Source organism: Pollachius pollachius (assembly GCF_949987615.1).
Source record: "Pollachius pollachius genome assembly, chromosome: 2".
NCBI lineage: Eukaryota > Metazoa > Chordata > Actinopteri > Gadiformes > Gadidae > Pollachius > Pollachius pollachius.
Window position 1 is genome coordinate 17,144,431 of NC_136935.1, and position 13,471 is coordinate 17,157,901.

Sequence of the window (13,471 nt, forward strand, 5' to 3'; positions counted from 1 at the left end):
GAAGATAACCGTTTCCATTAGAGAGGAACTTCAGGTTTCGATTACATAGAGTTGCCACTCAGCATCTCACCAAGGAAGTCATTACAGACGGACGCATTACTCTCTATTTCCTTAACTGAACGAAAGAAAAGACATCTTACCAAGCCGCTCTGGACTCACTTCTGCACTGCTGCCCAGGTTCTTCTTCTGCACGTTGACAGCAGACATTCCCCTCCTCTCTCTCTCGCTCTCTCTCCTGCTCTCTCTCCCTCTATCTATTTCTCTCTCTCCCTCTTTTGCTTGCTCTCTCTCTCTCGCTCTCTCTCTCTCTCTCTCTCTCTCTCGATTGCTCTCTCTCCCTCTCCCTCTCCCTCTCTCTCACCACCTCATATAAGGGTGTATCACTTTTTTTATCAGCAATCTCAGATTCCTGCCAATACTGTTTCATGTGATCCATCATTTGTTCATTCTTCTTTAATCTGCTTCTCATCTCTGCCTTCAGACATGCTTTAACCCCCGGTATTTAGACCCCCGCTCTCATAAGACTTCCTCATACCCTCTAATACATTTATTCATGGTACCACCTTGTTGATATTTTTTCAGTGAGCCAAATTGTTAAATTAAGGGATATGTGTATTGGAATGATGGATGGAAAACCATATTAGTCATCATGCACTTTTCCTATCAGACTGTGATAATAATGAGTTGTTGAACTCTGTATGTGTATAGTTTAGTTGCTATCCCGAGCCACATTAAGCCTTTAGCCTATTTAAGCCTATCTTGCCAGAAGGTAATATTAAAAATGCAAATGCTGTATACAAAATCATGTTTTTTTGCAGTGTAACCAGAAACATTTTGATTTGTATTGAGGTGTTCTGGATGATGAATGGTCAAAAAAACAATGGTCTTTAAATACTCATTTAAAACAAAACAGCACACAAAACTATCGGCCAAAATAGTGTATGGTGAAAGAACGCTCCCTGGCGGCCAGATGGGCAGGTTACATTGACCATGTACAGAGTTAAAAGAAATGTCATTTTTTTTGGAGTTCTGTATAATTTTTTGATGTATTCATCAAATTTTTGGCTATTGTACAATTATTTGGCCTTCATTCGTTCTATTGACCCATCTGATTCAATTATATGAAGGCTCAAACCCCAGTGTTGTTGTTTTATCATTATTAGTGGAATACATTAGTAGTCTGACGTCAAATCAATGAACGGCTGGAAAGCGAGTGGGCGGGGCAAAGAAAAGACTGATATAAGGTCGGCCTAATTCTTCCAAAAAACTGTAACCGTTAACATTTCCTAACAAAATAACATCGCACTTGTACTTATCTTTCACCTTAAGTTCAGACATCTTTTAAACATAACAAGCACACAGACACTGAGAGAAAGAGGATCACTTGGCACGCGCCACGGTCCGAGCTTAGCGAGGTCTCCTCCCACTGGACCAGGGGTCCTCCCACCAAACCGGGTGACGCCCACTGGACCAGGCTCCTCCCACCCGACAGGGCGAAGGCGCGCGCTCCGCCTCCCCTGACCCGACCAGAGGATACTGGAATGACGAACTACCACGCAGCCCTCTCTACTCAGCAGGGAGGATTAGTACACACACACGCACACACACACTCAACGGCCAACAACGACTTTAAACACCGTTTCTAAGGTCGTCGGTCTATGTCGTCGGTGAGTCCCGCTGCTGGATAACGGACGAGCGCGTTCTCCAACACCGTGAGAAGAACTACTACTTGTGTGAAGCGCAGCTGTGTGTGTTGTTCTGACTCATGTCGTGAAGTGATGATGCTGGGGTCCTTTCTTTTTTAACCAACATTGAGAAACTCGAGCGTTAAACACTCACTTCCGCCCGCTGTTTACTTTCTCGTTCGCTCTGACATTGAGGACGAGGTAGACCCTGGGGTCTCACAGGTTGAACTGGATACAGCTGGACCCAGAGTTGTTGGTGTCTGTGGCAATCATACACATGGCAGTAATACCCATGGCGTAACTTCATCCTCCAGGTAAGAGCACCAACGACTCATGTTATGATGTTATGATGGTGTAGTGTCATGAAGATGATCTTATATCGTATGGTACGTTGTTCATTCTGCAACTAGTGTAGCTGTGCTAAAGCTAACCAACATGTCATTTGAAATGTTGTCAAAGTGCCAATAGCATAGCAGCCTACGTTTTATGTGCTCTATTATGTTACATATTGATATTAAGATCTAATGATTCAATGATGCCACTTAATAACCGAGCACTCAGGATGCAATCTGTTTTAACAGTAGTGCCACCCTCCCTCTCTGCAAGGATGTCAACACAAAAGTTTAGTGATGGGTATGGCAAGGCTGCAATACAAAGCGTTAAAATGAACATGTTGAGCGTTTTGTGAGGGATGGACACATATTATGTAACATCAATCTGCCATTCAAAAATATCCCCTAATTTTTACACGCGTCTCTTAATTGGATTCTATGCGACACAAAACCATGACGACATCGATGATACACGCATGACTACACACATCTGCTGCACAGACACAAAGTTCTACACGATATCTATTGACTATTAACATCGAAAACTATTACAGCATGCGGTGTCCCTATTGGCTGCACTCGTCAGTCAGTTGTTTCATAGGCCTGTCCAGTGACATATCAGGCAGCACCAGACTGAGACTGAGGCGGTGCACATCCCTCTGGCATTAACACCCCGTTATACATTAGGACAGGGCATTCCTCAGAGGCTGAAGGAGTGCCTATACACTAGCACCACACTTTCTAGCACGGCAGTTCCACGTGGGCTTGATGAGAATTACTCTCTTACACACGTGTGGGGGGGGGGGGGGGGGGGGGCACACACCAACACCAACAGTGGTACACCTGTTGGTGTGGCTGCTGAAGGCCGGCTGTGTTTATGATACAATTCCAACCAGCGACAGCTGAGCGACGCCACTGTGGGTCTCGCTGAAGACCCCCCAAATCGCATTTAGCATGTAAGTGGTTTGCTTTACATTTTGGAATGTGTGTTTATGTGTGTGTGTGCCTGTGTGCATGTGTGTGTGTATGTGCCTTTCTGTTTTCTTGTGACAGCTTTTGCCATTAATTATTCTGACTTGAAATCCGACCATGCCAGGAGCCAGGAGGTCTACAGGATGAGGAGAGGGTGTGTGTGTGCTGATGTGAGGGAGACGTGTGTGAGCTCATCGTGTGGGTGTCTTCAAGGCCTAGTATTAACTCAAAGGAGCTCAGATAAGATGGCCTTGTGGATGAGATGTTGAAATGCAGAGATCTATTTGTAGAGTTGTGGTGAGATTAATGTTGTATTAATGTTTGACGGCAAGAGTCATCAGAGAGGGACGGGGATAGACTACATCAAAAATGTAGTGCCTCATCAAAAATCAATGCTTTGTGTAACTGCCACTGCCACGGTGTGTGTGTTTGACACGAGAAATTACTTATGCTGTTGCATATCCCGTTGACGCATGTATGTCTATGGTTGTATTGCAGTGATGTTAGCGAGAGTGCACATGTGTACTCGTGTGTTGTACTGTAAGCGGTGTATGTAACAGGATTACAGCGGCCATGGCACATGCTTTCATGTGTGTGTATGTGTGGCGACAGGATGAGGCAACAGGAGCTGATGTTATTTTCTCCCCGTTCCCACTGTACATGGCCTATCATTAGCGCTATTATTAGACTCTGTGTAGCAGCCTGGTGTTCCCCCCTGCAGAGACTAAACTGTTGGACCTGGCTGTGCGGTACGTAACGCATCAGCGTGTCACTGTGAAGGCACATTCTCCATGTGTTAGAACACATGATTTAGTGAGGTATTTTAGTAACGTCTTGTTCTTGCGATATTGAAAGTACCGCTATTTCCAGCTTTCAGTTTGTAACCTATATCATAGTGATCTGAGTTCTGTTGAGACTGACATTCAGACATTACAGTATTAGTAGAGATTTAGGATCTCAGACCAGGAGCCAGTGTGTGTGTGTGTCACTTTCAAAAAATAGTTTCCACTTGTTATTTGTGGAAAGGGGAAAGATCTACTTCCCTTTCAATATATCGTTATGTAGTGATTCCCAAGACGTTAATACGAATTAGGGGGAATATTATGTAATGAGTCCTCCAGATGCTTCTCCAGTAGATAACTACATTTAATAAAATGTATTTTTGTTTAGCATTATGTTCTCTCCTTGGTCAATTGGTATCAACTCTTGCCAATGTCGTGAACATGCCATACATGCTACAACTCCCATGAACAAACTCTAGAAGTTAATGTAGTGTTTGCGAATTTCTATTATTGTATAATAAAGTTTCTCTCCATTCTGCTGTGGCTGCCATGCCTAGTTGTGACCTAATGGGGTGATTCATGTGTATTTGTTGATGGCCGGCACACAGCAATTCCAAAAAGTTTGAAATGTGGGGAGGATTTTGCATTTAGTGAGCACGAAAGCCCTTTAGTTGTTTGTACAGTGGGTTAATCAGTGTTCACACAGGTGTGAGGACCACGTGCAGTTCAAGAGTACAATGTATTTGCCCTACAGCATGAGATATATCCACATTATATTTCCATTACTTATCTAGAGACACTGGGCTATTGTCAGCAGTGTATGGTTCACCAGGTTAGGGTTTTTGTAGCTAAGGTGTGTACGTTGCTTGTTGCTTTAGTAACCACTTTCTTACCTTTAGTTTAGGACTCATGCTTTTAAGTCATCTTTTCAAGTCCCTATTGATATGTTGCATCATATTGGACCATTAAATATTTTAAGGCTATATTGATACTGTTTTTGTTATTTATTTGAGCACACATAATGTTATATTGATTTATGACATGAACATTAACAATATTACAATAAATTACAATTTCAATAGAGCAACAATTTTGTCAGGGGATATGTCTATTACTGTTTTGCAAAGCTCTGTATATTTGGCGTATATTATAGTCAGCCAGGCGTATAGTCAGAGTTATAAATATGTTGCGTTTGTTTTAGTTAACCATCTACACTTTTTGATAAGTATGAATGAAGGAAAGGAATGGCGGAAAAAAGCCAGGGCACAAGAGGAAGTTCACTTAAAAGGATTGCTCAATTCATAGACTTCAGACACCTGCATGCAAACGCTATTCAAATCACTCAATGCAACACTGGCATTCAGGGAAATTTGACATAACAATGGGCCTCATTTTTGTATTGGCACTCCTTTCAAATCTTTTTTCAAACCTGGGGAGTGTCATTATACTGGAGATGAGAGCACAGGGGTGTGGTATCAGGAAGAAAAAAAACTAACTGTGCCCGCCTCTTTAATGTTGGACTGCTGTACAATCATCCTAGATTGATTCCTGCTGACATGTCCATTAAAGCTGGATCGTTTGAACGCCTGTCGCTACATTTGAGAAGCCATTATAACACAATTACCTTCAAGTTCATTCGAGCATCCATTTCCTTGCCAATTACAATCAAATCTGCCTCCATTGGGCTTTAAGTAACACATGTCAAGACACAGGTTTTGTAATGGAAGCTTGAAGGCTACACAAAGGCCTGGCAAGTTCCAATGGGCTGTAAGACTGCTTTGTTTACCGTTGCCATTTATGACCATATGAACCGATAATTATGCTGCCAAACAAACAAAGTGATAGTGATGATGTTTTATATTCTTGTTAAAGAACTGTGTGAAGTATGTACTGCAAACAATGGGTCAATGGAAATGGAATGGGCTCAGACTATTGTGAGAAAAATATATAGTTGCATACCATTGAATTGTAAAAATAATAAACATTGTTATCACTCCCAAATTGATAATGCCATGTGTGGTGAAATGATTAAATTACTTGTATACATGATACATCTCTCTCTCATTATCACCTCTGGCCAGCAGACCGAATGTTACACCCAGCGTGCGTCACTTGAATTGGGCTGATGACTCACTTGACAATCACAGTTTATCTAGGGAAATCAAGGCATTTGCCACATCAGCAGTACAATGGAGACATACGTCTGAGCCATGTGCTGTAGTCTGAATACTGTTTAACAGTAATTCATGTAATTGTCGGGAAGTGCAAGTAACTGCATTGTTGGAGAGCAGGTGATGTCATTGTTGGAAAGAGCAGGGTATGCCATTGTTGTGTTTGAAATGAATCACAGTCTAGACTACTAAAATGACAATGATCCATGAACTTGGTTTTGGAAACGTATTTGTTCCATGCACGTATTCTCTTGGTTTTGTGTAGTGGTGTATGCATGCATCGCTTATCATTTGCGGTTGATTTTGTGTTCTATTTACATGAGCTTTTGTATTGTTTTGAGTACATGTTTGTCTGTGTTTGTTTCATAATCACGTGGGTATTGGATTATTTTATGGATTAAATGGAAGACTCGATAGATATGAATTACCAAGAACAGCACATGAGAAGATTTCTTCTTAGAGGGTTTTCATCATCACAGACTAGACATTAATCACAAAAGATACAATTGGTTTGGACTAAATGTATGGAATAAGTAGGTCATGACTGAGGACACATCAGTGCTGTGCCTTGAGGTTTGATATTTTAGTGTGATGCTGTAAGAGGATTGCATAACGTATGATGTTAATCTTCACGGGATCTAAGCTGTAAGAACGTAATCGGTCATCTGATCGGGATACTGGTCAGATGGAGTCCCGTGTATGTATTTATGAGCTCTTATGGATAAGCTAACTGGCAGATCAAGAGAAACATTGTAGTAGGGAGTTCCTGATGTACATGATTACATTAAATAAGGTGTTTTCCCCAGGGTTTTCTCTGCCTTTTTTTCATTGTTGTATCGGTCACAGAGGGTGGATGCACAATGTGCTAGGCGTAAGCTACAGTGGAACTGTTTTTAGCCGGGGATACGCTATTTGATTGCAGCTTAGATGACTTGTTGTCTCAATTTCTCGGCTCCCTTCGAACAATTCTATGGGCTTGTCCGCAAGAGAGCCTTGAGGAAGATCCTAACAGTCTGGGCCAATCATAAGTCAGCGGTGGCTCTAGAACCATAAACGCCATTCAAGCGACCATTACAAAAGAAGAGGGTTACGGGTATGATATTTTCCTCCAACCCCTCCCAGATTTGTTTCAGAACGATTCAAATGCCTTGTTTGACAGTGATTGACAAGTCTGCTGTCCTGTTGCCAGGAAACACTTATCAGCCTAACCATCGCAATGCCAAGATGGAAATGAGAGGGACTGTCAAATGACCAGCACTATGCGTCTAACACACTGGTTCATGCCAAGGTCATGTGATGCATTGAGAGTGACAATGCTGCCAAATGTCAACACACACACACACACACACACACACACACACACACACTAACACACACTAACACGCACACACACTGCCTAGGAGGCAGTGGCAGGTGCAACAATGGGTGTGGAATCAGGAGAAGTAATGTTATTAGGATAATGGAAGTCTGATATCTGAGATGCTTTAGGGATAAACCAAATATAATTAACCAGATTTGAGGCCCCTCCAACGTTCTTCTTTTTCCCAATTAGGGAATTAAAATGCCCCATGCATTACAGGAAAAAGAAGATTGCAAATTACAGGAAGAAAATTGAAGCTTTGCAAGAAATGGAGAAACTGAATAAAATGATGCTGGATATGTGATTTCTCATAGATGGCTTCATTGATATTAAATATCTGTTTTTGTGAGATTTCTAGTATTATTTAGGTCTTTCTCCTCTCCCTTTCTCCAATTGTCTCTCTCCCACATTATTATTTCTTCATCCAACACATCTTGTAAAGGCCCTTGGCCAAGGACTGATTAGGAGGTCAATGTATGGACATACAGAGTAACTCAGGCAGTGGATTATTCACTTCTGTGCAAATTATTATGTGCAATATCTTCATTCTTGAATTGAACACACTTGAATCAGCCTAACAATTACAATCCTTATTTACCTGCCTGTCTGTCTGATAGGTGGTACAATATTGTGAACAGGCGATATTGAGCTTCTATGGCAGATATTTTATCCGATGAGAAAGGGATGTACAATTCATCTTCCAAAGAACCACAACAGATAAATAATGTATCTTTGTAATCACTTCTCTTCTCTCTTTATTTAATCCTGTGATATACCTTTTCAGACTCATCTATTCTGGTTTAATTATTGTTGTTTGTAAAGTCTTGTTAACAATTAATTGCCCCGGTTTTGTCCTCATATCCTTTGTGCTGATACTCGCTGAGGGGGTTATTCTAACATTACCTTAGTTTCTTTTTTCAATCTATTTGGTTTCCAATGAATCTCTTCCTGAATACATAAAAGCTATCATAGTGAGGTTGAGTGCTCCGACCGTTTGAAGATTCTCTGACTCTCACTTGCATGGGAACACTCTCTTTATCACCCTTTAACTTGGGCTGCACTCTCTGGAGGAGCACAATTAAATATTAAAAGGGTGGGATGTTTGAACCTCCCACTCACCCACATGAACACATCACACCAATCACGCTGCACGTAGAACGACCAATCACAGCTGCCTATACCCACACAGGAGGCAGACTGAGCAATCACCATCTGAATAGAGATCAACCTTCCGGTTTCCTGTCCTCTGGCTTCTACAGAATAAGAGCTGCTCGGTAACGTAATGCAGGACTTTAGTGATCTTAAGTAACCCTTCTGCAGGAAGTGGGTTTCTGAATTGGCTCAGTGTGGTTGGCCCGAGTGCACTGCTTAACCGGTAAGGTTTCATATCTTCTCTTTGAGTGGCTAAGATACTTTTGAACTGAATAATGGTATGTCTTTATATCCAAAACAACATCAATATTGTGTGTCTGTGTGTGTGTTTGTGTGTACATATCGCACATCTATCGTCTATTTGGATGAGTTATGGTCAGACGCAGAACCATGTGGATGCCTTGCCGTCCTCTCATCTTGTGTGTCTGACTGCCCGGCCCACCCATCTGTCGCACAACACTTCAATACCTACTTCTTGGATTGGCACCACTTAGCCACTTTTTGCATTCCCTCTGCATTTAGTTCCCACTCTCACTCAATACACATTAGCTTAGTGTCTTTATTGGCTGAGATTCCCAGCAGTCTCATCCTTTTAGCTTCTGGCTTAGTGCCTGTAGTATATCTCTGCCCTCAGGGTTATGATGCTGTGACGCATCACTGCCCTGTCCTCAAATAACCTCCAGTTACAGCCCTTCTGAGACTATGAGATTGATAGATCAATACACAGAGAATAAGGTCTGGGATATTCTGGGATATTTTCTCAGACAGGTGGCATGGCAGGCAGTAAGGGTTTAATTGACTGACTTTTAGAGTGATATATATTAACAGCACGTTTTGACATGAGTCCTAAAACGTATTTTTCACAGTGATTTTGTAATTCCCCCGTTGGGGGTGTGTTTTAAATGGGTGCGCCCGAGCCAACCCAGATGGATGTCTTTCTATATGCTATGATGACGGGGCCCTCAGTTATCGATCAGCCGAAGGGATTGACTGGCCTGCAGTCTGAAGGCAGGGAGGGCAGGAGTCACACCGCCTGGCTGCCCCGCCTGTCCATCACAACGGGATTGTGTATGATGGAGAGAGAGAGAGAGAGAAGGGAGATGATCGAGAAAGAGAGAGAAGGGAGAAATGGAATGACGGGAGAGGGATGGATGAAAAACAATGGGTTAGTTTGATGGAGCTTCCCTGTAAACTCTGCTAAGGACCAATTGATGCCGTAGGGATGATAATCTAGTTTGAGCCAACCAGTCACTCCTCCTTCTCTCCATCCCTTCATCTTTAGCTGATGTAATTTCATTTTTTTGGTGTGGGAGGGGACAAACTCTGCACCACAGCTGAAATATAGGCAGTTTATTCTTGACATTCAATGTGATTTGTGAGCTTTATGATTTTTATTCTGATTTTTTATTAAACCAGTTTTGTATGGATGAGTACAAATGCTTTCTGAGTTGCTTCAAACCATTTTCTACTGTTGAAATTGAATCCAAAGTTGTTTACAGCCTAAATAAGGCAGTTTTCCCCTCTATTATTTAAGATATTAAAAGGTCTATGCCTTCATGCAAAGTACCTTCCCCATCAAAGTGTAATTTGTAGCTTTCAAAATGAATATTGCAATGGTCTAAGGTCTAATAATGTATTACTTTAAATTCGAATTAGGCAAGAAGTCAAATAGGCTTGTAACCCTATACCCGCTGTTATGTTACATACATTCCAAAACGACTCTCTGTGCTAGGCATGTGTCATTGAAAATAACTTCCATACATTTCCTCAAAGTCACCCTCCTGCCCCAGTTTGAAACTCTTCCAGAGTCAGGCCTGATGAAGTCTGAGTGTAGGTCCACACTTCCTCCGATCATGCGGCCGTGTTGAGAGAGGATCCGGAGCCCTACTCATGACAGGAAGTGGTGATTTGTGCTGGGATGCGAGCTGGCTCACTGGGCCAAGGGTGTGAAATGGAGAGTAATGTATTGGTGAGGAGGTTGGGGGGGGGGGAATGCATCGCTCAAGCGTAGCCTGACTGACCCAAAAGATCAGAGCCCAAAGGGATGTAAAATGCTGTCTGCATTCATCCAGTTGCCTCTGAAGAATGAAAAGGGGATCTTAGTCGGCCTGCTGCCTGGATTTCTCTCTCTCTCTCTCTCGATGTGTCCGTTATTTCAGCTGCGGTTTTGGAATGCTAACAGTAACTGTACACGAGTAAGACCTGGACAGAGGTGTACAGATGGATCTTTTGTAGGCCTCAGTCTTACGCAAGTTATTGTGAAACAGAACCCCACCGAGGTGGGGTGGGGGGGTTGACACAGGACACCCACACACCCCGGTGTCGTGTGGGTACAACCGTGTATATGTCCCATTGATTTTTAAAAGCAGAGGAAGTCGATATGAACAACTTAACAGTTTAAATCTTTATTACCAACATGCAAATTGCACAAATTCGTTGGAAAATGGACACGGCCTTTAACGTGACAAATTGGTTCAAATTGGTTTGCTGTTTTGAAGAGATGATGTGATGAGATGCTTTCAAGACATCTCTGGATAAATGGGCCATGGTCAATAATCACAAAATTATTCAATAAGACGGTGAATGTAATGGTCACTTAATACTCTGTTAAACAACCTGACCCCGTTTCCTTGACCTTACATGAAGGAAAATAAATATATAGGTTTATTATCGATGTTAAAATGTTCCATGTATGGAAATTTATTAATGCAAAAAATCTTCAACATCATTTATTTATCTCTCTTTATTTATTTCTGTCTCTCTCTCTCTCTCTCTCTCTCTCTCTCTCTCTCTCTCTCTCTTTCTCTCTCCCAAAAAGATTGAATGTCGTTCCTTTAACCCTCTAGGCTTATGCCTTTTGTAATTGTAACATAATCCATCATTATGATGTTGTTTGTTTTTTGCCAATGGTGAAGGTGATATTTGCCCCAAATTAAGTGAATATTCTGATATTTATTGGAAATAATCACGGTGCGAATCTCGGCAAACCTGCTGGTGTACAGATGGAATGAAATCGTCTCTGATTTATGTTCTCTGTGAGAGTCGTCTGGTGCCAACTTGGTCTATGTCCTCTGGGCTGGCTGGAAGGAAGTCAGAGAGGCAATGTTGCTTCTTCATGTTTCTGTAGACCCAGGCTGCCACCGCATGCCCACTTTGCCCACCGCTGAGTGGAAACAGCTGTAGAAGAAATCATTGGAGGGTCCGTTTCTGTACACCCGAGCCAGCTGGACCCTTTGTGCTCACTGTACTTTCTATCATCTTCAGCCTCCTCTCTCTCTCTGCCTTTCTAAAGCATTCGTTTTTGTGTTTATGGGCCTTTAATTCTGTTTCCCGTTAGACACAAGCACTATTTGTATGCGCTGATCGTACAACATTTTTTGATGAATGAGCCATGGTAGATTTCAGGTGTGTGTGTTTTTTCTTCCGTTTAGATTTGATTTCCTTGGGGAGGCTAGTCATGCTCTCTTTTCTACAATAGTACCCTGTACTGTTTGAGATGTGTCTCAACCAGAAATCCCACGTGGTCACACAGTAAGCAAGGCGTTCTGCCAGGACAATGATTCTGAGCAGAGTTCCATGATTTTGAAATGAATGATAAAATAACAAATGTTGAAATAATATACGTGACTTTTCAATATTTTGGTACGCCTATTTTCTAGATGGCCAATCAATGAAACGGAGTACAAAGATTAGATGTAGCCTAACATTCATCTGCTTTATTGTAATCATGTGACCACACCACAGTGACATAAAATATCATTAGAAATAAAATAGACTTGCCCTGTTTGTCTGAACAGCGTGACCTCGCCTTTGAAGCCCACATAATGAGGAAGCAGATCCACCCGGGCACCTATCCTGCCTCGAGTGCAGCGATGCATAACCTCCCACCTGTAAGTACGGGGACGGCGGAGGCCACCTGCACTGCTGATCCTGTGTAATCACCAAGGGGTTTCACTTGTGGTCTCACTCGAGTGCAGGTGAAAGCTGACCCCTGGTACAGGCTCGGGTTTTACGACAGCCTCGTTGAAAGACGTTAATGAACAATGCCATGGGGCCGGGGGGAGGGGCAGCACTTCATGAACGGTGGACAGATGGCCACCCTGGTCTATGCCCTGTGTTGTTGTTAATGTGTGCAAGGCGGATAAGAGGTTGTGTCTCATAGTTGACAATCTCTTTTGTCCTAGGGAGAATTATTGAACAATGTTTTTTTTAAGGTTTACTTTTTTGTGTGTGTGTTTGTGTTGGTGAGATATTGGTAAGGGCGTGTATGATGATGTGACTATGGGTGGTGTAATGGTTGATTATTCTTCGGCCATGGGTATGGTGTGCTATTGAGTTAAGGGCCTCTTGAATGAATAAAAAGAAACATTCTTAGAGCTAATATATTGTCAAGTTAATTCATAGTCAATACAATATACCTGTACTTATCATCGTATTTATCTATTTAGGCGAATATGGCGTGTGCCAATATTCTTGATAATAATGGTTCTAATGTTTTTTTTTCGGGTTCCTAACGTATGTTTGATGCTACAACTTGAAGGGAACTCCTGCAGCAAATATGTATCAAAGAAACTGTTTCTTTGGTCCGATATTATTGGTTGAGTAATTACTTAGATGACCTAGATATATGAGCATGTTGTTCCAGAAGTGTGCCGAGGTGTTGTGACACTGACATTAATATGAATGGTAGTCGGGTGAACCAAGTCTGGACTTAATCTGACTTCCCAGCAACCATAGACAACCACATACACACACACATACATGAAGAGACCCCACCCAACCCTGCCCCTTCCCAAGGAAAAGAGGCTTTGGCTGCCCAGCCTGCAGCGACTGACCTCAATATGTGTGTGTGTGTGTGTGTGTGTGTGTGTGTGTGTGTGTGTGTGTGTGTGTGTGTGTGTGAGAGAGACTGATTAAACACATTACTCAGCCCGGGTGGCAGAGCTAGGTGCATTCATAACACACTGGTGTTGTGTGTGTCTGTGCTTCCTTAATGGGGTCAGTTAGCGTGTGTGTG

The 13,471-nt window shown here is 42.3% G+C and overlaps 2 protein-coding genes across 5 annotated transcripts in view; one reads left to right on the forward strand and one right to left on the reverse strand.

Annotated features, from left to right (window-relative positions):
* Positions 1-207, reverse strand: part of sparcl2 (SPARC-like 2) — a gene marked incomplete at its 5' end in the record, with an annotated part of 5,859 nt that extends 5,652 nt beyond the window's left edge. The window contains one exon of the mRNA XM_079729096.1: positions 141-207. Within this exon, the coding sequence (XP_079585222.1) occupies positions 141-207 (67 nt within the window). The remainder of the gene's footprint in view (positions 1-140) is intronic.
* Positions 208-1,593: 1,386 nt separating this feature from the next.
* ccser2a (coiled-coil serine-rich protein 2a) overlaps positions 1,594-13,471 on the forward strand; it is a 55,874-nt gene continuing 43,996 nt past the window's right edge. For all 4 annotated transcript variants that reach the window (XM_079728988.1, XM_079728989.1, XM_079728990.1 and 1 more), the window contains exon 1: positions 1,594-1,999. The gene's annotated coding sequence lies outside the window, so the exon portion shown is untranslated. The remainder of the gene's footprint in view (positions 2,000-13,471) is intronic.